The 9,146-nt window shown below is 54.7% G+C and overlaps 2 protein-coding genes across 3 annotated transcripts; both read left to right on the top strand.

Annotated features, from left to right (window-relative positions):
- Positions 1-1,011: 1,011 nt before the first annotated feature.
- Positions 1,012-4,242, top strand: Dph2 (diphthamide biosynthesis 2). 2 transcript variants are annotated; one of them, XM_028893213.2, is made up of 6 exons: positions 1,012-1,338; positions 1,586-1,698; positions 1,924-2,147; positions 2,347-3,030; positions 3,116-3,292; positions 3,371-4,242. In XM_028893213.2, the coding sequence occupies exons 1-6, from the start codon at positions 1,192-1,194 to the stop codon at positions 3,493-3,495; spliced, it is 1,470 nt and encodes a 489-aa protein (XP_028749046.1). In that variant the 5' UTR covers positions 1,012-1,191; the 3' UTR covers positions 3,496-4,242. The 2 variants fall into 2 exon arrangements, with proteins under 2 accessions (XP_028749046.1, XP_028749047.1); XM_028893214.2 differs by having other exon boundaries at positions 1,202-1,286.
- A 1,631-nt stretch (positions 4,243-5,873) lies between these two features.
- Atp6v0b (ATPase H+ transporting V0 subunit b) lies at positions 5,874-8,867 on the top strand. The gene is made up of 8 exons (XM_028893196.1): positions 5,874-6,025; positions 6,552-6,600; positions 6,802-6,885; positions 7,013-7,090; positions 7,276-7,345; positions 7,464-7,515; positions 7,819-8,009; positions 8,556-8,867. Exons 1-8 carry the CDS (start codon positions 5,959-5,961, stop codon positions 8,580-8,582), a joined length of 618 nt encoding a protein of 205 aa, XP_028749029.1. The 5' UTR covers positions 5,874-5,958; the 3' UTR covers positions 8,583-8,867.
- Positions 8,868-9,146: the final 279 nt, after the last annotated feature.

Genomic DNA, 9,146 nt, shown 5'->3' with positions numbered 1-9,146 from the left:
CCATGTGGGTGCTGGTGACCGAACCCAGTCCTCTCAAGAACAGCAAGTGCTCATAGCCACTGAGCCATCTCTCCACCCCCTCCCAGTCCCATCCTGACTCCTCATCTCTCCTGGAGGATGCAAAAATGAGTGACGTGTTTTCAGCCCTTTTATCCCATTACATCATGTTAGGAGCCTTTGTCCCTCCCTGCCCCCCTCAGGACAAAGTAGTCTATGTAAGGTGGGAGAATGTAGGCTGAGGATACAGCTCAGCAGTACTGCTCTTGCCTAGCATGTGTGAGGCCCTGGGTTCAGCCCCAAGGAAGTAGGGAGAGAGAATTAATGTGGGGTCTACAGCCCAGTTTCTGAAGTCAGTAGAACTGGTTTTGATGCTGATTATGCCACTGACCTATTGTGTCTTATTAGTTACTTCAAATCTGTTTCCTTATCTATAACATGGGATGATTCTTGCTCCTAAGAATGTAGTGCCTGATGAATTTAGAAAGGGCTCGGTGTTTGATTGACAGACTGTGAAGATAACAGGTATAGTTGTAATTTGACCCTTGGGACAATCCTTCAGCAGACAAGGCAAAGGGCATAGATACATTGATTCCTACAATGCCTGGCAGTAAGTGCCCACCCACAAATATTTAAACCCAAGCAGTGGGCACCGAGTTGGAAATTATGCAGTACAGAGAGACCCAGCTTCTGTTACACAGCAAGACCCTGTCTCAAATTATGGGGTCTGTGAGATGGCTTGGTCGATTAGGAAGCTTGCAGCCCAATCTGAAGACCTGAGTTGGATCTTCAAGGACCCCTGCTCTCACTGTATGCACATGTACACACACACACACGTTAAAAACAAACTTTATTACACATGAGATACTTAATGTAGCCGACAGAAAGGACGTTCCATAGGGCACCGGCAGGCTGACCTGAGAGTACCCGGGAAGTAGCCTGTGGAACCACAACACCCACAAGGCTTCGCGGCACTTCCGATTGGTCCTGAGTATGAGGTTGGTGATTGGTTCTCTGTGGGCACGCCTCAACCCGGAAGTAATCTCCGCACGTCCATGTGTAATGGAGAACCGGGAGTTTGGAAGCATGGGACGTGGATCCTAGGGCCCGCGGACAGGTTGATCCCCGAGCCACCAACAAAACTGCTGTGACCTCGAGGACTGTTGAGGGCGCAGCTGCACCTCGCCCCACCCCATGGAGTCTACGTTCAGCAGCCCCGCCGAGGAGGCCCTTCAGCGGGAGGCGGGCGTCCCAGGACTGTTCACCCCTCCAGAAGACCTCGACCGAGTGTACGAGCTGGAGCGAGTCGCGAAATTTGTCTGCGACTTAGGGTGTCAGCGGGTGAGGGCCAGCTTAGAAAGGGAGGCTTGGTTCGCCTCTGGGCATGGATTGAGGGCTTGGGATTGGGGATGCTACGTGAGGACTGGTGGGTTGAAGTCGCGAGTCCGCCCGCGTCGAACGGACCACCGCCACTCCGTGGGGCGGAGTGTCCCTCTGGAAGTAGGAGCTTTGAAACTTGAGTGTTTCTTTCGTAGACGCTCTTGGTGGAGGAGTTTGGTTGTTGCTGACTTTATGGTTGTGTTTACAGGTGGCCTTACAGTTCCCTGACCAGTTACTGGGAGATGCCGGAGCCGTGGCTGCGCGGCTGGAGGAAGTCACGGGATCTAAGATGTTCATTTTAGGGGACACGGCCTATGGCAGGTATGAACTTGTGCTGGGAGTAAGTGGTCAGGTCTGAGGATCCAGGCCCCGTGGGGTTTCCTTGCTGACAGTGTCTGCCTCCAGTGACTGTGTTTGCATAATGATGAGACGCTCCTAATGCCAGTTTCCCCGCAGTGACAGTGAATTCCTAACATGTTTCCTTCCCATCGATGACAACCCTTTCCGGGTAGGGAACGCCTCTCACCAACACTCTCTCTCCTGCAGCTGCTGTGTGGATGTACTGGGTGCTGAGCAGGCTGGCGCTCAAGCCCTTGTCCACTTTGGTCCTGCCTGCTTGAGCCCCCCTGCCCGCCTGCTGCCTGTCACCTTCGTTCTGGGTCAGCGTTCTGTTGCCTTAGAGCTCTGTGCAAAGGCCTTTGAAGCCCAGAACCCAGATCCCACAGCACCCGTGGCACTGCTGAGTGAGCCAGCTTGTGCCCATGCCCTAGGTGAGAAATTATACCTGCGACGGAAGGAGGGGTAGGTCCGTGGCTGCATGCCTTAATTTACCCCATTAAGCACACTTCCATAGAGCTCCTGATAGCTGCTTAGCTTAGTGTGTGCTTAGGGTCACAATTAGTCACCTGGGGACGAGGCATCTCCTGCTCTGCCACACTTCAACTCTGATGCCATCTCCTTCTCTTTCAGAGGCTTTGGCCACTCTCCTGCGCCCCAAGTACCAAGATCTGCTCATCTCCAGCCCAGCTCTTCCCCTGCCAGTGGGGTCCCCAAGTTCACAGCCTGAGCCCCTGGAGCGTTTTGGACGACGCTTCCCCCTGAGCCCAGGACGGTGCCTGGAAGAATATGGTGCCTTCTATGTGGGAGGTTCTCAAGCCAGCTCTGACCCCACCCTCGATCCAGATCTGAGCAGACTGCTCTTGGGATGGACACCAGGACGGCCCTTCATTTCCTGCTGTCCAGACACAGGACAGACCCAAGATCAGGGTGCCCAGGCTGGGCGGCTAAGAGCACGAAGACTGTATCTTGTCGAGAGGGCCAGGGATGCCCGTGTCGTAGGGCTGCTGGCGGGCACATTGGGTGTAGCTCAGCACCGCGAGGCCCTGGCACACTTGCGGGAACTGACAGAGGCCGCTGGAAAGCGCAGCTATGTATTGGCCCTGGGGAGGCCCACGCCTGCTAAGCTTGCCAACTTCCCTGAGATGGACATCTTTGTGCTTTTGGCCTGTCCTCTGGGAGCCCTAGCCCCCCAACCTCCAGGTGGCTTCTTGCGGCCTGTGTTGACACCATGTGAATTGGAGGCTGCCTGTAACCCTGCCTGGCCACCTCCAGGCCTGGCTCCCCACCTCACACATTATGCAGAGCTGTTGCCTGGTGAGTGGTGGGGCCCGCTTCTCAGCTTGAAAGTTGGGGCTCGGAGTCAAGGAACCAGGATAGCTATCTTTTCTGTCCATTTCAGGCTCTCCCTTCCATGTGCCCCTCCCGCCACCTGAGTCCGAGTTGTGGGACACCCCAGACGTGTCGCTCATTTCTGGGGAACTCCGACCGCCACCTTCTTGGAAGGCATCAAATGGTACTGGCTGTTCTGCCCTCACTCCAAGGCCCCAGCTGGAGCTGGCTGAGAGCAGCCCTGCGGGTAAGTGTGCTAATATCTGCCCCTGCTAGCTTCTTGTCCAGGTCCAGCCCACACAGCTTGTTCTCATTCCTTCTACAGCTTCGTTCCTTAGTGCCCGGAGCTGGCAGGGGTTGGAGCCCCGCTTGGGCCAGACACCAGTGAAAGAAGCTGCCCGCGGAAGACGGGGTATCGCCATTGCCTATGAGGATGAGGGGAGCAGCTGACGCCATCCGCGGCCAGTCACAGAGAGACACATCTGCAGCCGCGTGCTCCCTGAACCAGCGTCTCGTCCTCTCACACTGATGCTTGAAGGAGCCCGGACAGAGGGCATGCAGGCAGCTCCTCCCCGAGGTGCTATCTAGCCTGCCCTGGCTCTGCCTCAGCGCGCGTCAGTGCAATAAACGCCGGTTTGACTGGTCGGGGGAGAAAGTTCCAGGGCTTTCCTGGGCCCATCTGTCAGCGGCCTGGGCCTGGGCTGACCTCAGTTCCTGGTGTGAAGGTATATAGTTCTGCTCTTGTTCAGGGGCAGGAGTAAGATGATCCAGACCAGGGTTCTTCCACCTCAGCACTGTTGACATTCTGGGCAGAGTAGCTCTGTACTGCAGAGGCTAGTCTGTGTATGGTGGGATGTTTAGCTTGAGCAGAAGCATCCCCACCCCCAAGCTATGACAACCCAGATTATCTCCAGATGTTGGCAGATGTAACTGCTTCTAATTGAGAACCACTCATCGAGACCCACACAAAGACAGTATTCATTAGACACATGGCTTTTGCAATTTTAAAGTGGATGAAAAACTCAGTTTCTCAGTTACACTGATCACATAAAGCGCTCACATGGCTACATGTGGGACAATCCTGTCACAGTACAAAGCTCTGTGGGATAGCACTGGGCTATGCTGACGCAGACTTGTCTCTGGGGGGAACCAAAGAAACTGAAATAAACTGAATACTTTTCCTCTTGTTTCTCTTTATTCATCACACCTCAATTCTATACAGTTCCTGTGGATGGATATGGGAGTTAGATTTAACCAGATTCCTGTCCTCAAAGTGTGGTTGGGAAGGAATACTGACCCCATGGAATAGACTTGTATGTGAAGAAGGGAGCCCCAAGGGCAGCTGGATCTCATAGCAGGCTCCTGAAGGGGACTCAAGAGGCATCCCAGATGGCTGTCCTAAGCTGGATCTTTTTTTTCTAAAATTATGTTATTGATACGCATCAGGTTGCTCATGTATGTTAGTGAGTGTCAAACTGAAGTATACAGACAGTGAGCATGTGCTGAATAAACTGGTCCTTGAAGATAGCAGTGCTCTAAACTAGCATCTCCAGCTAGGATCTTGTAGAGAAAAAAAATGAATAATATGAGTGAAAAGAACATTTGGACCTAACACAGACCAGTCAACATGGTGGGTGCTTCAACCAAAGTCGAGTTGCTGGGCTGGAGGGGTAGCTTGGCCGAGTGCTTATGTAATGTGTAGGCCTATTGTTTAATTCCCAGCAATGGGGTGTGTGTGTGTGTGTGTGTGTGTGTGTGTTGAACCCCAGGCCCTAGGATTTAATTCCCAGCACTGGGGTGTGTTTATTGAATCCCAGCAGAACTTACGTATTGTCCACATCACCCAAGAATTTTATATGGCACTGTCCAGATCATGTAGTGTCCAGGCTAATGGTAGAGGCGGAGCTGTAAACCGCCATGGGAACCGGGTTAAAGTGAGCACCAGTCATGTATTCTACCATGTCCGGAGGACCCATCTGTATGCCAGGCGCTAGATACACAGTGAGTACAACAGAAACCATGGTGCTTCCACCTCCTGGGGAGGATAGACAGACAGACAGACACAAAACGTAGTATCTCAAGTGGTGATAAGATTACAGGAAAACAAAAAGCTGCAAAAGAGGAAGGGTTGTTAGAGAGAGTTGGAAATTACACAGAATAGGTAAGGAAGGCCTTTGACGGTGAGCAAAGACTGGAAGCTAGAGAGTGGGGCACATGAGGAACTAGAAACAGGGTGAACAAGTGTTAGAGAAACGAGGGCGGGCATGACTGACGAGGAGTAGCTAGGAGGGTAATCTGGCCGCGGAATGTGTGAGGCGCCTGGGAGCACAGCACCTTTGCATACCGTATTTCTGAGTGAACTAGGAACCAAGGGGCATTTGAGCAGGAGAATGGCATGGCCCTGAAAGCACCACCTGGACATCGTGGGGGCTCACAGCTGGCACTCCACCCTGCCTCTGGATTGGGAAAGGCAACCTAGAATGACCTCTGATGACCAACCAGTGTCAGCTCGCCAGTGTGAAGGCCATGAAATCCTCCTTCAAGCAGAGGGAACGGTCCAGCACCTTCCTAGAACTAGGTAGGACTAGAAAGGACCGGAAGGATCTGCAGCGGTTGGAGAATAAACGGCAAGTCCAGTGGACAGGTTAGGGAACTGGCGGCTCAGGTGCAGAGCCCGTACCCGGCGAGGAGAGCGCCGGGCGAGACTACAACTACCACAGTGCTCAGCGGCACGACGCCGGCCGCGGCCCGACCGCAGCCAGCCAGCCACTGCGCGCGGCGGTCACGTGAGCCGGCGCGTCACGTGCGTCGGTCAGGTGGAACTGCGGGGCGGGCCCAACAGACTGCGGGGCGGACGGTGGTCTCCGTGTTCTCCCAGGTCCCACCGATCCGACCCCCGCCGTCGCTGCTGCCATGACGGGGCTGGCGCTGCTCTACACCGGGATCTTCGTGGCCTTCTGGGCCTGCATGATCGTCGTGGGTGAGCGGGGCTCGGGCTGGCGGAGCTGGCCGGCTGGGGCGGGGGCAGGTGGCAGCCAGAGCCGGCCCAGCGCCGTGCCCTACCGCAACCTAGGAGGCCGACCCCGGGCTGGGAGAGCCACACTGGCCCTTCCAGGGTCGTGACTGCCGGCCCCCTCTTGTCCTCGAGCCGCAGACTTGGGCGCCCTGCTTCCTCTTTTCTCTCCTTGCCCTCCCCCTTCTCGGCTTGTTGGGTAAACAGCAACTGGGCCGGCGGGATCTGGCGCGGCCCCGGGCGCAGCGCTTGTTCCCCTCCCTCCGACCTACCCCACCCCCCACCCTCGCCCGTGGAGGGTTTGGTGTCATTGAGGAAGACGGGTTACCTAGGGAGTGGCAAAGAAAAAAAAAAAATGGAGGCCTGGGCAGAGGTGCTGTTTCGCCCCGGGATTCTTCCGAGATAGATGTGTCAGGCAGTTGGGCAGTGTCTCTCGAGGTTGGGGAATGTGCCTCAGAAGTGCAGCCCTTGACGCCTCTTCTCGTTGCTGCAGGAATCTGCTACACCATTTTTGACCTGGGTTTCCGCTTTGATGTGGCATGGTAAGGGATTCTCCTAGGAGCCCCTCTCTTTCTGGAGTTGAGCCCCAACCCGGCTCTTCAGACACACAGACAGACCTCTGGGAAATAGGAAGTCCAGGACTGGCGGGCTGGAGCTGGGTGGGAGCTGAGCTGGTGTGCTCTCCCCAGCCCTGCCTTTTCCTGACCACAGCCGAATCGCTTTCTTCCCTCTTCCCACACTAGGTTCCTGACCGAAACTTCTCCCTTCATGTGGTCGAATCTGGGCATTGGCCTAGCGATCTCCCTGTCTGTGGTCGGAGCAGCCTGGTGAGTGTCGGTGGGACTAGTGAGTGGCAGGCTCTGAGTCGTGGCCCGTGGTGTCACTGGGTTCTTAATCATCCTGGGGACAGTGACTACTTGGGCTCCTTTCATCCGTTTCTTACCCTTCCTCCAGGGGCATCTATATTACCGGTTCTTCCATCATTGGGGGTGGGGTGAAGGCCCCCAGAATCAAGACCAAGAACTTGGTTAGGTAAGTCTGAGGGCTTTGGGTTGTCAAAACCAGCTGTGGTGGGGGTCTGATGACAGACTGGCTCCTGACCAGTCTGTCATCGTGAGTCAAGGAAAGTTGGCTGGGGGTTTTCTGAAGAAATGGCTGATTTCCTTCTCACCTCTTTTCTCCACCCTGCCCCCCACCTTTACCATTACTATCGACAGCATTATCTTCTGTGAAGCTGTGGCCATCTATGGCATCATCATGGCAATTGTCATTAGCAACATGGCTGAGGTAAGAGAAAAGCAGAGGGCAAGGCATCCATCCCAAGGGTTTATGCTTTACCTAAAGATTGGAGGAGAGGGAAGGTAGGTGCACTAGGGGATGCTTTCTGATGGCCTGTCCTCCTCAGCCTTTCAGTGCTACTGACCCCAAGGCCATTGGCCATCGAAACTACCATGCAGGTGAGTGGGTAGCAAAACGCTCGGTCTTGCCAGGCATGGTGGTATGGGCCCTTTTATCCCATGACTGGGAGGCAGTGGCAGGCAGGGTTAAGAAGCCAGCCAGCACTACATAACTGCACAGTGAGACATCCCCACACCCTCATCTACACACTCACTCCGAGCTCCGACTTCCCAGCTTCAGACTCTTAGATTCTCAGCTGCTTGGCCTGCTTTACAGAGCTGGGGTGGGATGGCCCATCAGCCCGTGGGGCGGCACCTCCTGTGCTTGTCTTGGCCTCACTCAAGCTGCCTTTTATCCTCCAGGCTACTCCATGTTTGGGGCTGGCCTCACAGTCGGGCTTTCCAACCTGTTCTGTGGAGTCTGCGTGGGCATCGTGGGCAGTGGGGCCGCCCTAGCTGATGCACAGAACCCCAGCCTCTTTGTAAAGATTCTCATCGTGGAGATCTTTGGCAGTGCCATTGGCCTTTTTGGGGTCATCGTCGCAATCCTTCAGGTGCTGAATCCCCCTGGGAACTGTGGTCTCTGTCCTTGTCCCCAGCCCTACTCTGCTTTGAGAGCATTAGAAGCCCCTCCCTCCCCCACCTGTAACTGTGGAACCCGCCCCATCTCCTGGTTCCCCCCCGTCTGTTGCTTTGTGTTTATCTCTCCTTTAGCCCCTCTATTTCCATCCTTTCCCTCTCTGCTGCTGCCTCTGGCAATGTCTTCTTTGTGATAAAGCCTGGGGTGGGATATCTGTGACAGTCTTGACCTGATAGGCACTTGGGTCTATGTGCATATGTACGTGGTATGCCTGTCAGTAGACTGGCATGTCTGAACTCTGTATTTTGTCAGTGTGTGGGTTTGTGACTAAAAGACCAGCCTGAAGGTCTAAACATGACTGGGTTGACTCTTGGGGACACTGGCACTATCCATGCCTGTCTGTTATAGTGTGTCTGTCTGTCCTTGTATGGTCATCTGTGGTCTGTCTATCCACCCACTGTCTTGCTGGTTCTTATCTCATCACTGCCGCTGCCTGATCTGTCCTGTTCTTCTTTTGCAGACCTCCAGAGTGAAGATGGGTGACTAGGTGATCTGAACGATGGGGCCGTGCCTCACTGTTATTTATTGCTGGTTTTCCTGGGACAGCTGGAGCTGTGTCCCTTAGCCTTTCCTGGGCTTGGTGTTCAGGGCCCTCCTGCACTCACCTCCGGCTGCCTGTTGACTTCGAAGGCATTGCAGTCCAGCCTGAACCCCAGTGTGGGGGGTGGGCTGCTGATGGTGACTGTGTACAGCTGTGCACCAGTGTCCTCTACCCCCCATCCAGCCCATCTTCCTAGTGTTTGTGAAATAAACTTGTTATTTGTCCCGGTCATGGAGGCTTCTGTTGGCCCTTTGCGACACCTCACACAGAAGAAGGGTAGGGCCTGTGCGCTCACGTCAACCTCTTGTAACTTTCTATCTCTGTACACACCATCTCTGCTCTGGACAGTGCTAGCCCCTGGGTGGTGAGGGCAGGGCGCTAGGCTGACTATAGCAGGGAGCCTCTTCCTTGAAAAGTCTCAGCTCTAGGATCTTCCTAGCCCTATGCCCTTGGACCCTTATGCACTGGACCCAAGTGAATTAGCTAATTAGTTCACCTTTCAGGCTTCGA

The sequence above is a fragment of the Peromyscus leucopus genome, chromosome 2, assembly GCF_004664715.2.
Source record: "Peromyscus leucopus breed LL Stock chromosome 2, UCI_PerLeu_2.1, whole genome shotgun sequence".
NCBI lineage: Eukaryota > Metazoa > Chordata > Mammalia > Rodentia > Cricetidae > Peromyscus > Peromyscus leucopus.
The sequence above is the reverse complement of the archived record's forward strand: the minus strand, read 5'-3'. Positions and strand labels throughout refer to the sequence as shown.

Coding starts and splice junctions, on each gene's coding strand:
- Dph2 (XM_028893213.2), top strand. CDS start 1,192: ATGGAGTCTACGTTCAGCAGCCCCGCCGAGGAGGCCCTTCAGCGGGAG. Junction 3,031..3,115: donor TTATGCAGAGCTGTTGCCTG/GTGAGTGGTGGG, acceptor TGTCCATTTCAG/GCTCTCCCTTCCATGTGCCC. Junction 3,293..3,370: donor GGCTGAGAGCAGCCCTGCGG/GTAAGTGTGCTA, acceptor TTCCTTCTACAG/CTTCGTTCCTTAGTGCCCGG.
- Atp6v0b (XM_028893196.1), top strand. CDS start 5,959: ATGACGGGGCTGGCGCTGCTCTACACCGGGATCTTCGTGGCCTTCTGG. Junction 6,026..6,551: donor GGCCTGCATGATCGTCGTGG/GTGAGCGGGGCT, acceptor TCGTTGCTGCAG/GAATCTGCTACACCATTTTT. Junction 6,601..6,801: donor TTCCGCTTTGATGTGGCATG/GTAAGGGATTCT, acceptor TTCCCACACTAG/GTTCCTGACCGAAACTTCTC.